Genomic DNA, 16,176 nt, shown 5'->3' with positions numbered 1-16,176 from the left:
TATTTCTACAGTTTCCTTAATTTGTTTTATGATTTTCATTGTATAAGTTTTTTGTTAAATTTATCCTTAAGGAATTATTTTTGGTGCTATTATGGATAGAATTGTTTATTTCATTTTTGGATTTTTCATTTCTAGTATACAGAAAGAACAACTGCATTTTTGTATATTCATATTGTAGCCTGTGACTTTGCTGAACTTGCATATTCCTGTCTACTGAGCTCCCCACTAAACCAGGTTGCTTTCCAGCCCCCTTCCAAGGTTGGGCCTTTATCAGCTGTCATTTTCTCCAGTGTCCAAGAGTATAGATCTGATGTTATTGTTTCTTGATCCTCCAGTAAAGTGACCCCAATTGTTTAATCCCCTCACCCCTAACTGCTCTGGAGGCCCTGCTGACTTATGCTCAATATACATTTTGAAAAAGCAGTGTACATTCTAGAGATTGTCTCTCTCAAAAGCAAATTACAAATAATTCTTTTTTTTCCTTAAAAAGAACAAACAACTTCCTTGAGTCCAGAAAGTTCTGGGCTACTCCTATTTTGGATTTGTGAGGTTAAACACATTGCTCAAGAGCATTTTATAGCACAGTTAGTTTATTTTAAAAGAACAATGACCAGACTTCTAAAGGGCTTCATCTTAGATTACATTTACTGACTTCTTTGCTGTTCTTTATTATTAGACTGTGAGGTCAAAATGGAGATTTTCTCAATTTTTTTGGGCAACTTATACCAGAAAAAATAGGTCATTACATTAAAAAAAAAAATTCAAGTATCAATTTAAGACTTCATCTTTCATTTTCAAATAAAAATACTACATCTTATATAGGGATGCAAGGACTTGGTTATCCTTGTTAGAATAATGGTTCTCCTCTACCTGGGTAAGTCTCTCTGTACAGTTAGGGACTGGAAGGCAGGGGGTTGAAATCTGAGGCAAAAGTCTTTCTTGGAACAAAGCTAGGTATCAATCACCATCAGACCATCATTGTGGCTAGAATTCTGGGAAATGGTGAATAGAAGTTCATCTTTTATTTGGTCTTCATGGTTTATACCTGTGAAGCAAAAAAGGACAGTCTGAATAAAACACCTAAAATAGTTGATCAGCTTTTGAGAACATTGTATTGCCTTCCCAATATACACATTCCATTTTCTCTCATATGTAGCAATAGTAGTTTGGGTGGAATAGACCAAATTTCATATTCAACTTGGGTGTTAGGCCTTTGATAGGTCTAGATTGGTAAGAAAATCCTTTTCTCTCTCAACCATCCCTCCCCAGAATAACTTAGTTAGTTCATAGCATTCCCATGACCAAGTGGATTGGTTCAGGGGTGCCCTCAATTAGTATGAAATTCAAGATTCACCAGGACAGTGTGATATGCTATGTGTAAAGCTGGGAACTACTGAACAATTCTGCCACCTGTAGTTGGCAGTGTCTAAGGGGCCCCTAATGGTCCTGGTATTCATGCCCTTATATAGTCCTCTCAGCTTGAGTGTGGTGTGGACCTAGTGATTAGTTTCTAGTCATAGAACACAGCAAGTGATGGGATGTCACTTCTGAGATTAGTTACAAAAAGACTGTGACTTCTATCTTTGGCTATCTTTTCCACTTGTTCACTTTGAAGAAAGCCACAGGTCAGGTTCTGAGGTGCAGTATGAATGTGTCAAGAAGCTATGAGACATTGTATCTAGATAACAGCCAGTGAGAAACTGAGGCCCTGAGTTCAACAGCCCATGAGGAACTAAACTGTGTCAACAACTACATGAGGTTGGAAGGAGCTCTTTCTCTACTTGGGCCTTTAGGTGACATCATAACCCTGTTAAACAGCTTAACTACAACCTCATGAGAGTATCTGAGCCAGATACCTTAACTGTGTCAAGAATTCCTGACTTATAAACTATGAGATAAAAAGTGTTTATTGTTTTAAGCCACTAAGTTGTGGAGTAATTTGTTAGGAAGCAAAAGATAATGTACCATCATAAGAAAAATTAGTTTTGAGTTGGATTTTTTCCCATTATTTGCCACTGAGAGCTCATATATTAACATATGCTAGCTAGTAATAGTTTAATCTTGAAAAGGTTATTATTATACATTACTATTTTTATACTCAAATGAACTTATGGTTTGTAAAAATCATGCAAATACATAAAAAAAAAAATCTGTCCACTCACTCTAAACCATGTCCCCTATGGAAAATCACTGTAATAAGGCCCATTCATTCAGAATCCCTTATACTGACAAAATCAGGGTAGGCTTACTTTGATTACTGACACAAATAAACAATGATCACAGGGGAACTGTTAAGTTTATCTAAAGTACTTTTAGTGACTAAACAAAAGATGCTTTCACACCATCTGTTTGCATGCAAGTTTTAAATACACTAATTGAAAATGACTTAATTGGTATTTCTTCATTAAAATAGGTCTAAAGGGACTTCTGGTTAGGCACTCTTTGTTTTCAATCCGTCTGGAAAATAAACCTTTCAACCAATGGAGATAGGGTATCATGAAGGGTATAATTAATTCAATCCTCTGTACTAGAAGCTAAATAAAACAATCCAGTCTAACTGTATTCTTAGAAGGGTCTTTGAACTGATGCTCACACAGGCCAATCTCTGAGCTTACAACCTTTGCTTTATAGGGTCATCAGGGGAGCAGGATCATTGGAAAAGGTCACTGGGTATAAGTTAGGAGGCAGTTACAGTGTTCCTTATATTTTGTTTTCTGGCAGGTTTAATAAAGGGATGCCATTCTTTCTTGTCTGCCAAAATACCTCTCTCAAATAGCCTCAAATAAACATTTGCTTGAAGATAGACGATTCTGGGGAGATGGCAGAACAGGAGGTTCCTGTGATTATTTTCTCCCACATACACATCAAGGCAGGGACTACCTATGATGTAATTCACCCTGAAAATCACCTGAAGATTGGGGGACCTGATCTTCTACAGGTAATGACAAAGAGAAGGCCAAATGAGAAAGAGTAAAATGGGCAGAGCCATGGTTCAGATCAAAACCCCTACCATGCCCACAATTGGGAGGGAGGGAGGTACAGAGCAATGAGGGGCCCCTCACTGGATATCCCTGGACCTGCGCACCTGCAGCAGGAAGATGGCTTCTGATGGCTTACTTAACTCCAGGAGAGCTGCAGGGCTGTGAGGATCCAAGTGTCTGTTCTTGGAGGGCCAGCATGCTGTGCTGATTAGTCTGATACCCAGCCTAGAGGCAGCAGTTAGAAAAGTGCCTGGGTATGATGTGAAGATTTATTGACTAACTTTGGGACATGTGCTGGAAGGGCAGGAATCTGCAGGGTCTTTCTCTAGAGAAGGAGGGACTGGTGGGCACCATTTTTCTTGCCCCTCTTCAATCTAGCTGGCTGGATGCTTGTGGGAGCCAGTTCTAACTTGTCTGGATACAGGTCCCACCCTCCCACCAAGTTGGCACCAGCACCCCTCCAGAGCAACTCCTGCCCTGGGGAGAGGAGGAGCTAGCCCCATCCACCTGCATGTTTGCATTAACACAGCAGGTCCTCTCAGGCAGCCACAAGGGAGTAAGCCATCCCTACCAGCATGCCCATAGTAGTCACAGCTGGTCATTGCTGACAGCCAGGTGGATGGCTGGCCCCACCCTCCAGCACACTCAGAGCTTTGGTCATGGCCCAGCCACAACAGGAGAGTGCACACAACCCATACAGAGGACACCCTGGACTGCCTGGTACTGTAATATTGACACCTAGTATATCAGGCCACTGCTTTCAAGACCAGGAGATACAGCTGACCTACCTAATACATAGAAACAAACGAGAGTCATACAAAATGAGGAGGTAGAGGAATACATTCCAAATTAAAGAATAAGACAAAAATGCCAGAGAAAGAGCTAAACAAAGCAGAAATCAGCAATCTACCTGACAAAGAGTTCTAAGTATGGTCCTAAAGATACTAACTGCACTGGAGAGAAGAGCAGATGTACTCAGAGACAACTTTAACAAAGATATAGTATACAAAAGAATCAGAGATGAAGAATACAATGACTGAAATGAAAAATACACTAGAGGGATTCAGTAGCAGATTAGAGGATGTGGAAGAACACATTAGTGATTCTGGAAGATGGACTACTGGAAAGCAATCAAGCTGAGCAGCAAAAATATAAAAATGAGGATACATTAAGGGGTCGCAAAGACAATTTCAGGCATTACAACATTTGCATTATAGGGGACCCAGAAGAAGAAGGAGAGAGAGAGAGAGGGACAGAAAACTTAAATAAAACCTGAAAACTTCTCTATGAAAGACACTCATCCAGGAAGCACAGAGAATCCCAAACAAGATGCAACAGAAAGCAGCAACAGAAAAACAAGTATATACAAGGGAAACCCCATAAGGCTACCAGCTGATTTTTCAGTAGAAACCTTACAGGCCAGAAGGGAGTGGCAGGGTATATTAAAATGTTGAAAGGAAAAACCCCCAACCAAGAATATTCTACCTGGCAAGGTTACCATTCAGAACTGAAGCAGGGAGGGACAGTTTCACAAGCCAAAGTTAAAGGAGTTCATCACCACTAAACAGGCCATACAAAAAATGTAAAAAGGAACTTCTTTACATGGAAAATAAAAAGCCATAACTAGAAGAAAAGTAGAAAATAAAAAAAATTTCACCAGTAAAAACAAACATACAGTTAGTAGGTCAGTTACTTATAAAGCTATATGAAGTTCAAAGGACAAAAGTAATAGACCCTCAGGGAGCACCCACACCCTAACTCTCAGGTGTACACTTGACTTTTTCTATAATCTTGTTTTCCAAAATAAACTCTTGAAGCTAATAATAAAAAAGAGACAAAAGTAATGAAAAAAGTAGTGCTTTTAGAATGTGTTCAAACTTAAGCAACCATCAGCCTAATAATACAGGATGCTAAATATGAACCTCATGGTAACCACAAACCAAAAACCTGTAATAGATATACAAAAAATAAAAAGAAATGAATTCAAGCATAACACTAAAGGGAATCATCACTCACAAGGTAGGAGAGTAAAAGAAGAAAGGAACAGAGAAAAACTACAGAAACAACCAGAAAACAATGAACAAAATGGCAATGAGTATATACCTATATAAAGTATATAATTACTTTCAATGTTAAATGGACTATTTGCTCCAATCAAAAGACATAAATTGGCTGAATGGATTAATAAAGTAAGATCCATCATAGACTGCTACATGAGACTCGCTCTGACCTAAAGATACATAAAGACTGAAAGTAAAGGGATGGAAAAGACATTCCATGTAAATGGAATTAGGGGTAGCATTACTTGTATCAGACAAAATAGACTTCAAAACAAAGAATGTAAAAAGAGACAAGGGCATTATATAATGATAAGTGGTCAGTTCATTAAGATATAACAATTGTAAATATCTATGCACCCACAGAGGACTACCTAAATATATAAAGCAAATATTAACAAACATAAAGGGAGGAATTGATAGTAATACAATAATAGTAGCGGGTCTCAATATCCCACTTATGTCAATAGATAGACCACCCAGACAGAAAATCAGTAAGAAAACAGTGGTGCTGAACAACACATTAGAACAGATGGGCTTAATAGATATATATATAAAACATTCCATCACAAACCAACAGAATATACATTCTTTTCAAGTGAACATGGAACACTCACCAGGGTAGATCACATACTAGGTTACAAACAAGTCTCAATAAACTTAATAAGACTGAAATTGTATCAAACATCTTTTCAGACCACAAAAGTATGAAACTAGAAATCAAGTACAAGGAAAAAAACAAGAAAAAACATAAACACATGGAGGTTAAACAACATGCCACTAAACAACCAGTGGGTTATTGAAGAAATCAAAGAGAAAAAAATACCTGGTGATAAATGAAAACATAACACAATGGTTCCAAATCTTCGGGATGCAGAAAAAGCAGATCTAAGAGGGACGTTTATAGGATACAGGCCTACCTCACGAAACAAGAACAATCTCAAACAATCTAACCTTACAACTAAAAGAACTAGAAAAAAAGAACAGAGCCCAAAGTTAGTAGAAGGAAGGAAATAATGGAAAATCAGAGTAGAAATGAAAGAGACTAAAAAAGCAGTAGAAATGATCAATAAAATGAGTTGGTTCTTTGAAAAGATAAATAAAATTGATAAGCTTTTTGCCAGACTCATCAAGAAAAAAAGAGAACTCAAACAAATATAATCAGAAATGAGAGAAGTTACAAACGACACCACAGAATTACAAAGGATAATAAGAGATTTCTACAAAAAATTATATGCCAACAAATTGGACAACCTGAAGGAGTGGATAAATTCCTAGAAAACATATTCTTCTAGACTGAATCAGGAAGAAATAGAAAACCTGAACAGACTGATTACTAGAAATGAAATTGAACCAATAATCAAAAAACTTCCAACAAATGAAAGTTCAATAGCAGATGGGTTCATAGTTTAATTCTACCAAATATTTAAAGAGCTTATACCTACCTTTTTAAAGTATTCCAAAAATAGAAGAGCAAGGAACACCCAAACTCATTCTATGAGGCCATCATTATTCTAATACCAAAATCAGACAGACACCACAAAAAAAGAAAATTATAGACTAACACCCTGGGTGAACATAGATGCAAAAATCCTCAACAAAATATTAGCAAACCAAATTAAAAAATACATCAGAGAGATCATCATGGACCAAATGGTATTCATTCCAGGGATGCAAGGATGCTTCAATATCCCCAAATCAATCAATGTGATATATCACATTAACAAAAGGAAGGATAAAAACCCTATGATCATCTCAGTAGATGCTGAAAAAGCAATTGACAAAATTCAACATCCATTCATGATAAATCCCAACAAAGTGGTATAGAAGGAACAAAACTCAACACAATAAAGGCCACATATGACAAACCACAGCTAACATCATACTAAGTGGTGAAAAGCTAAAAGCTTTTCCTTTAAAGTCAGTAAGAAGATAAGGACGTCCACTCTTACCACTTTTATTCAACACAGTACTGGAAGTCCTAGTCATAGCAATCAGATAAGGAAAAGAAAAAAAGGCATACAAATTGGTAATGAAGAAGTAAAATTGTTACTATTTACAGATGACATGATACTATATATAGAAAACCCTAAGGACTCCAGCAAAAAAAATATTAGAATAAATGAATTCAATAAAGTTTCAAGATACAAAATCAGTAATACAGAAATCTGTCAAATCTCTACATAGTAATAATGAACTAGCAAAAAGAAAAATTAAGAAAACCATGCCACAATTGCATCAAAAAGAATAAAATACCTAGAATAAAGTATCTGATAAGGGGGTATATAATATATATATGAAAGACAAAATACATAAAGAACTCATACAACTGAACACCAAAAAAGCCAATAATATGACTTAAAATTTAAGCAGGTGAACTGAATAGACATTTTTCCAAAGAAGACATACAGATGACCCACCAACATGTGAAAAGATGCTCAACACCACTAATCATAAAGGAAATGCAAGTCAAAACCACAATGAGGTATCACCTCACAGCAGCCAGAATAGACAGTGTCAAAAAGACAAGAAATAACAAGTGTTCATGAGAATGGAGAGAAAAGGGAACCCCATGCACTCTTGGAGGGAATGTAAACAGATGCTGACACTATGGAAAGCAGTATGGAGGTTCCTCAAAAAATTAAAAATACAACTACCAATGACCCAGCAATTCCACTTCCGGGTATTTACCCAAAGAAAACAAAAACACCAATTCAAACAGATATATGTACTCCTATGTTTAGTGCAGCATTATTTACAATAGCCAAGATATGGAAGCAACCTGTGTCCATTAATAGATGAATGAATGGATAAATAAGATGTGTATATATGTAACAGAAATTACTCAGCCATAAAAAAAAAATCATGCCAGTTGTGACAACATGGATGGATCTATGGGGTATTATGCCAAGTGAAGTAAGTCAGAAAAAGACAAATACTATATAATTTCTCTTACATATGGAATCTAAAAAACAAAATAAACTCCTAGAAGCAGACTCAAAAATACAGAGAATACACTGCTGGTTGCCAGAGGGGAAAGGAGTGGGGAGGCATACTCAAAATAGGTGAAGGGGATCATGAGGTACAAACTCCCAGTTATAAATTAAGTATATCAGAGGGATGAAAAGTACAGCGTAAGGAATATAGTCGATAGTTTGTATGGTGACAGATGGTAACTACACTTAAACCACGGTAAGCATTTTGTAATGTCTATTAATGTTGAATCACTATGTTGTACACTTGCACCTAATATAACATTTTGTCCACTGCAATAAAAAATTTTATAAAGGGAAGATCTGCTTGGCGAGTTTTTTTTAACAAAAATTTAAATAAAATATAAAGTGATATACACCAAATGTGCTTCTGGAAAGGAGACAGGGTTGGACACAGAGGTAAGGAGAATTTTCCTTTTTAAAATTATATATGCAATTGTGTATTTAATTTTTATACAACAAGTTTCTATTAATATAATTTTAAAAATAACTGAAAGTTAAAAACCCATAAAATGCTCCCTGATGGGTCTCATTTGTAGTTTAGGATGAATTTCTTCAATCATAATACAAAATCGATATCTACCTGAGCACTTGAGAGTTTATGAAGTGAGAAGTAAGGGGAAGAAGAGATGGAGAGTTATGATTAAGGCAAGAGGAAGGGACATTCTGATGGGCAGTTCTGAGAGAGGCAAGAATTTAGGATAGTAGAAGAGGGCTATGTGTCTGGGAGCAGTCAGAATTCAACAAAGCCAGACCTGTAAATTCACCTGCTTACCTGCACATAAGATGACTAAGGTATTGGCTGGGTTGAGGGTGATTTCTTTGAAGAAGAAAGTAGGATGAGGATGTTCTCAATGGATCATTGCGGGAATTTGGTTGAAGTAAACGGCTATTTCCTGGGGAAAAGCTTATCAGATGGGACATGTGGAATGGTCTAGGAGTGTGAAGCTGACAGCAGGGAGTTTTCTGGATTATAAGAAACAGAACTGTGGTAGCCAATAAAGGGAGAATAGTAACAAGGGTGGGGCACAAAGTAATGAGGGGACAGGAAGTGACCAGAGGAGAGGAATGGAGAAATTAGGGATGTGGTGGTCTTCCTTAGCAAACTGAGGACATCCTGAGGTCTGTACTTGGTTTTTAAATCCCCAATATGACAGAAGAAACCAAACAGGCAACAAATGAGACAAACCAAACACAAACAGACAAAAGCAAAACACAGATGAACTCACCACTCTGGTTAACAGCTGGTTCTAAATATGATGGTTAAACTTTCAAGGTCTTCATTCCTTAAATGTAATTCTTCAAGCAGGGTGGTTATGAACTGTGTGAACACCACATTTTCCTGAGAGTGTTTGTGAATGCCAAGAATTGGGGTCAGTCTGAAAGAATAAGAATATTTAATGCATATCCATAACATGGGAAGGATTAAGGGGCTACTTTGCAAGTTACATTCCTGGAAAGCTATTTTGGGAAAAAATTCTTTTTTCCCCAAAAAGTTTTACACTTTCCACAAAACTTTCAGATGCTTATTTAACCTTGGTCATTGCCACTAGGCACATCGAATATAAATAAACAATTTTTTTCTGAATAAATCAATAAAGCTCAAATCAGAGCAGAAAAATTCCACAGTTGTGAGTGTGGATTGGGAAATGTCATTTTCTGAGAGACAGATTTCTTCCTTGCTTAACCATCTCACACAGAAAGCAGATGTAAAAGGAAGTATTTGTCAGAATCATCCAAAGATGGCTGGGACTTAGAGGAGGTGGTAAATCCTCTATATCCCTGAAGGTATCTTAGCAAGAACAGGAGGCTAGATGATTCTAGTAATCCAGCGAAATGCACAGAGTTCGACATGGGGTAATCACTGTAGTGTATGCCTTCCCACCTCGGCTGTATTTCTTTACAGCTAGAGAATGGAGTGCCAGGTTCTCACACTTGGTGAGCTTTGTCTGCAGGTTTTCCCCAAGTACTTCATACTGGGAGACGGGCTGCCTAAGTCTTCCAGTGCCACGCCCAAGCTGGGCTCTGGGGTGAACTCGTGTTGTTTTGGCCAGCTTTTCCTGAGGCATTTTCTTGCACAGGTGGAACCCGGAATTCAGCTCTGGCTTTCCTCACACTTAGGTAATGTCAACATTTAAAATATAGAGTTGCTGCTTCCCCACCGTAAGATCAAATATACTGGGGATGGGATAACACCGGCTAAAATAAAACCAAGTCAGAGGTAGATCAGATATGTCAACTCCATAGAAACTTAGCTTTGTATTTAAAATGGTACTTAATATGATATATCCAAAACACCTTCTCTGACTTCCAAGGAGACTAGTATTTGGTTTACATACGAAAACAGTTTTCTCAATTATTTTTCAAAGTGTGTTTTAGAACTTAACTTTCAAATTAGAAGTAAATGGTGATCACAGATTTTTTTTCAACCTGTATGCCCATATGAGAGCAGAAAATGAGAAGGATTAAGAGAAAGGGCTTCTAAGACAATCATTCTATCAACTACCCTAGTTAGAAAATATTTTAGGACGAGTAATTCTCTAGCAAACTTATAAGGCTAAAATTATCCTATAAATTAATGACTTAATATCCTATAAATTAATTATAAGATGTGTTCAAATTTACCTAAAAATTTCATTCATAAAGGAAAACTAGGGTTAATAAGAAACTTTCAGCTTCGAGTAAAAAAATTTTTAAGAAAAAGGAAAGAAACAAAGCAATCCTGCTCCATGCTCCTGAGCCCATGGAAAATCTGCTGGTCAGTCAGGCATTTAATGAGCTTGGGTCTGCTTTGAGAATTCTTAAAACAGGGTTCTAAGCAACCCCTTTGACTGTTTAGAGCTGGCTGCTGAGATGAAACCTATTCACCCCTTAGTCTAACTGCCAGCCTAAGGGGGGCTCTGTCTTTAATAAAATTCTAATCCTAATTCTGCCAATGATGACATCGGGCAAGTTAAATTTCAAAGCCTTAGGGTCTGTCTATAAAATGGGGCTAGTAATACTTACTATTGCAAAACCCAAGCAGGATACTGTAGATGAACAGGTTCTTAAAAAGTCATGATAATGATTATAATACCAACTAACATTTACCATGTGATACCTGTCAGTCCTTACTATGTACTTGTTGTAAGCATGAATTATCTCCTTTAACTGATGCTGAGGAATGCAGTGTTGATCCCATTTTATGGAAGAGGAAGTAAACACAAAAAATTGAAGTGCCTTCCCCCAGGTCACAAAGATAGTAAGTGGCAGGTCAGGGTTTTGGATCTAGACAATTGATCTCAAAAAGCCTACACTCTGCTAATATGCTAGCTTTCATTCTTTGTAAGCTGTAGAGCACTCTATAATCTTTACTTGCCTAATTACTGAGCCCTCAGTGAACATGTAGAAAGAAAGGAATGTTTTAAATTTGCTTTAGAGAACTGGAGGGCTACAAATATAAAAATGGCAGGTAGCTTGGCAGGCAGAAGGAAGTACTGTTAGAGAAATCACACACAATTTGGTGTCTGTTAAGAGACAGAAATATCATCTTGGGGCCTGGAGATTTCTGCAGCAAATCATCAAGCAGACAGCAATCCTTAGGCATCTGGAGCCAGGATTTCCTGACTGCTCTTAACATGTGAGTCCTAAATGTTGTCACATGATTATACTCTGGTAAAGTGAGCCGATGAGATTTCCTTTAACCTTATTTATTTCCTTCTTTTTCTCTTTAATCTTTAACTGAAAAGACTTCTTCTCTACCCACCTGTCCCAAAAACAGAATGTAAATGATCATAGAAATGTATTAACTTTCTAAAAATTTAAAGGTGACTTAAATCCTTTCGGAATAAGGTGAGGTATAATTAGTACTTGAATAGCTCCTGTGCACCTCCAAACAATAGTAGATTACTTATTGAGAGTCAGGTAAAAATTGTTTTCACTTTAAAAATATCTTTTCTAGAAATCAGGTTCATGCATACAAAAAATGAAAGATAGTTTTGACAAGTTATAAAGTCATAATGAATAATCTGTCAAGGAACATGTTAAAACCTGAAAATCTTATAATTTTATGAATGATTCATTCAAAAGAATTATGATTTGCTTCTGTCTCCATAGTCATATTTAAAGTTGAATAAGGACTATATATATATATTTTCATGTTTTATATATGTTTATATATATCTTTATGTTTTCCAGATTCTTTGGCTTACCTACTTTAACATGTTTTCTTACTGCATAGGTAATGACTATCTGTCCACTCTTCCAGCCTGGATTCTTACTGGGCATTTCTGCATTTCCATGTCATCTCTGTAGCAAGAACCTTCTGTGCCTACTTGCACAGATGAATCAGAGGCAAGATCATAACTTTTTGTCAGTTTATTATAGTTTTGGTCAACGATAAGAGTTGGTTTTAGCCATTGCCAAAAATGCTACTAACAAACTGCTGGGATTCTTTTTAGGGTACCTGCTGTCTTAATGATAGGTGTACTGGGTTGAGTGGAGTTTGAGGATCTATCTGATGCTGAGGAGCAGTGCACTGAGCTTGTAGACAGCGTTCTATCCAGTATCTGCTTTTCTTAGCAGTGACCATGGAAGATGGCTTTGGAAACCACAAAGCACTAAGCAGCAGTCCCTACCTGTGTTTAGAATTGGGCCCAATGACAAATGAACAAAGACTTACTGGAGCTGTTCTTTTCATGGTCAATAATAGTCTCTTAATTGCTACATCTAAAAGCCTCCTCTTACTTTTCTTGCAATTTGGTTCTGCAGTACTGATATACCTGGTCACTTCCTCTCTTCCTAGAATTCTCCTCTTTTGGCTTTTGAGCTGTCACTATTCTCCTACCCCTGATTCTTTACAATCTTTTTTGGTGGCATTTCTTTTTTTCACCAGCCAATTAATGATAGGTCTTACCTAAGGTTTCATAACAACCCTCTTCTTTTTGCACTACATTCCAGCTCACTGCTTTGACTATCAATGATTCAAACCTCAAACTTCTATCCCAGACTTTTCCCCATTGGATGTCCAGAAGGTATCTTAAACACATGACATTAAAACCTGAATTTCTGACATCTTATTTTCATCAAAACCTTCTGTTCTTAAAAACCTCAATCATCTTCAATCCTTACCCCTTAATATTTTTTGTCCAATCAGTTGTGAAGTCCTGCTGATTCTCCTCTGAGGGGCTTCTTGAATCCATTTCATCTCCATTCTCACTGCCCTTATCCTAATATGTTAATTATCTCTTGCCTGGATAACAGCCTCCTACGTGGTCTCCCAATCCAATCAATTCTCCACATTGCCATCACAATCCTTTCTCATAGATCTGATCACATCATTCTCCTGCTTTAATAACTATTTATAGGAGAAATCTAATTTCTTTAGGTCTTTTATTTTCATTGTTTCAATCACATAAGTATATTCTTGTATTTCAAGTAATATGAAACTAAGTATTGTTAGTTATATATATTTTTCTCACCTACCAGACAGATGGGAGACTGGGATTACATTTCGTTCATCCATCTTTGTATTCCCCACAGGCTTATTCTCTTTCATAATTTAGTGAATGATTATAGAACTAAAATTGCTGCTTCCTCCTATCAGCATTTCACAATGTACTACAACAGATCTGTGGTCCAAATCTGGCTTGCTTATTTCTGTAAATAAAGTTTTATGAAAAAAAAAGCCATGCCCATTTATTTATGTATTCCATGGCTGCTTCTGCAGCACAACAGCAGAGCTGGGTAACTGGAACTGTAGATCAGCAAAGCTGAAAATATTTACAATCTGACCCTTTACAAAAAGTTTGCCAATCCTATGCTAGAAGATTATTATATGCACTAATTTTAATTTAAATTGAATAACTCAGTTACTAATATAATGTTTTATATACTATAGCTCTGATGATGACAGCAATTAAAACAGAACGTGAGAAATCTAGAAGAACCACTTGGCTGTAGGATATTCAGGATTTGGTCCATGAAGGACCTCTTGTACACTGGATCACCAAAGTATGGAAGATGCTTAAAGAAGCCAAAAATATCTCATAAGATCTAGCTGGAGATTCCCTGGCTTACTCCAGCCAAACTGCCCACCTTTGCCTCAGTTATGATGAGGTTTAGTCTGTCCCCAAGGTTTAGTCTGGCTGTCTTCTTTTCTGGGGATGCTGTTTCCCATATCTCTGCATGGTGGGCTCCTTAATGCCATTCAGTTGTGTTGAAATGTCACCTCTCCTAACTGAAATCCGTCCTCACTCTCATCCCCTCTACCTACCTACTTTACTTTGCACAGTCCTTACGATAGTCTAATTCTGTTACTTGTTAGCTTGGTTCACTGTCTCCCATCTAAAAGAAGTCCTAATGTCACAAGGGCAATAACTTATTCACTGTATCCCTCATGCCTGGCACACTGTAGGTTATCAACAATTACTTACTGAATGAAGAAATAACTTAAGAGGCCACTTATTTATTGTGCTTACTGAAATGTTTTTTCTGCTTCATAAAATTTCCCTCCTTTCATTTTTAGAGGAAATATTTTCTTGACTACTCCTCCTGCTTGCACACAGCAGCAGACATTCCTGCCAGAACACTTCAGAACATCTATCCGTGAGTTGAGAAGAACTTCAAATTCCGGGCAGACCAAGTATTAAATCAAGAACCATTGCTTGTTCCTGCATTTCCCCTCTTCACTTCCACTTGTCCTGGAACTCAGGGTTGTCAGGGATGTGTTAAGATTGACCAACTGAGTAGTTCTAAGTGTCACTGAGCAGGCTTGGTTTGTAACCTTAGTTTGCTTCCAGTCCTGCAGAGGACACTGTGGAGCAAGGAACTAGGAACTAGCCCTGGAGTGGGTGCTGGGTAATGCCTTCCTCAGGAACAAAAGTACTTTAGTTTCACAGGTGAAACGGTGAAAGGAGAGGAAATTCACTCTAATTGAGATGAAATTTACTTGGCCAAAAGGAAGAGCAATTTAGGGTATCTACAATCTAGTATCAGTCTTTATTTCTATGTATTTGCCGCAAAAGAAAGTCTCAACCATTTTTGGAATCATATTCCGTTTTACTCTCCTCCCATTAAGAGTTAAATGATCTCAACATCCTTAACGTAGTGTTTTGGTCCGTTTACACAGACTGAAGAAACTACCTCTGTGATCTTGAAGGACTGGGATTCTACACCTCAGTGTAGCAAGTTGTAATGGTTACTTATAATTCTAGACATTGTTCCTCATATACAATCTAAATGTCTCTTGCAGAATTTTGTTTTCTCTTTCACAGAACTTTCTTTTCAGGAAGCTTTTAAAAGTTATTCCTTCCTACTCTTAAAAATAGTTCTCAAGTCTAAGTCCTTGTAATCTTTCCTCATAGATTCCATTGGACTGCTCCTTATTCAGATTGGCATTCTTCCTTATACCCTCTTTTAGCTTTTCATTTTCCTAAAATGCAGTGCCCCAGAATATAAATATTATCAAAATTCATTATTTCAAAACATTAAACAACATACCTCCCCACCACACAAAGTTATCATAAAATAAAATCTCCCATGTTTGTTTTCTCTGAAATACAATCTTAGGATGCTATCACCTCACCCCCTGCCACTTTTTTTAAGTTGACTCCCCAGCCGCCTCCTTTCTTCTTCATCCTTTATCTATACACTATTAATTATGATATGCTAATCACTTATTTGTCTAACCTTTTCATTAAAGAACAACTCCCATTATATACTGAAAGAGACTCAAGTCTCTATTCTAGTCCTGCAACTTCTAACAGTGACGTTAAAGAAAACTACAATGAACTGTGGCCAAATAATTACTTCTACTTAAATAAATAGTAATATACCATATATTCAACACATGTTTTATGTACAAAATACCTTTAACATAATCAATAGAAAATGTTATTGGCCATGAGAAAAAAGAAAGTATTTTTATGTTTCAATTTATTTCCTTCAAGTGTTCTAAGTATGAATAAAAATCTCTAATGGTGACACTGAGAGACTAGCTTACCACAAACAGTCTGTGCTAGAGAATATCATTTGAAAAAAAATGACAATAACTTGCAATGTATAAAACACAAACAAGAAACTTCTCATGAAAACTCTACTGATTCAAATCTCTATTCTGAAAAGCCAGGCAACCTTCTATAACTAGTTCTTTACCATATGGTGAAT

At 36.9% G+C, this 16,176-nt stretch overlaps 1 protein-coding gene across 1 annotated transcript in view; it reads right to left on the bottom strand.

Moving 5' to 3' along the window:
• Positions 1-752: 752 nt before the first annotated feature.
• RPAP2 (RNA polymerase II associated protein 2) overlaps positions 753-16,176 on the bottom strand; it is a 98,842-nt gene continuing 83,418 nt past the window's right edge. Inside the window, exons 12-13 of the mRNA XM_036906559.2 lie at positions 9,261-9,410; positions 753-1,045 (exon numbers count right to left, since the gene is read on the bottom strand). Coding sequence (XP_036762454.2) covers positions 9,269-9,410 — 142 coding nt within the window. The 3' untranslated portion in view covers positions 753-1,045; positions 9,261-9,268. The remainder of the gene's footprint in view (positions 1,046-9,260; positions 9,411-16,176) is intronic.

Source organism: Manis pentadactyla, chromosome 4, assembly GCF_030020395.1.
Source record: "Manis pentadactyla isolate mManPen7 chromosome 4, mManPen7.hap1, whole genome shotgun sequence".
Lineage (NCBI taxonomy): Eukaryota > Metazoa > Chordata > Mammalia > Pholidota > Manidae > Manis > Manis pentadactyla.
This window is presented reverse-complemented; position numbering and strand designations above follow the sequence as displayed.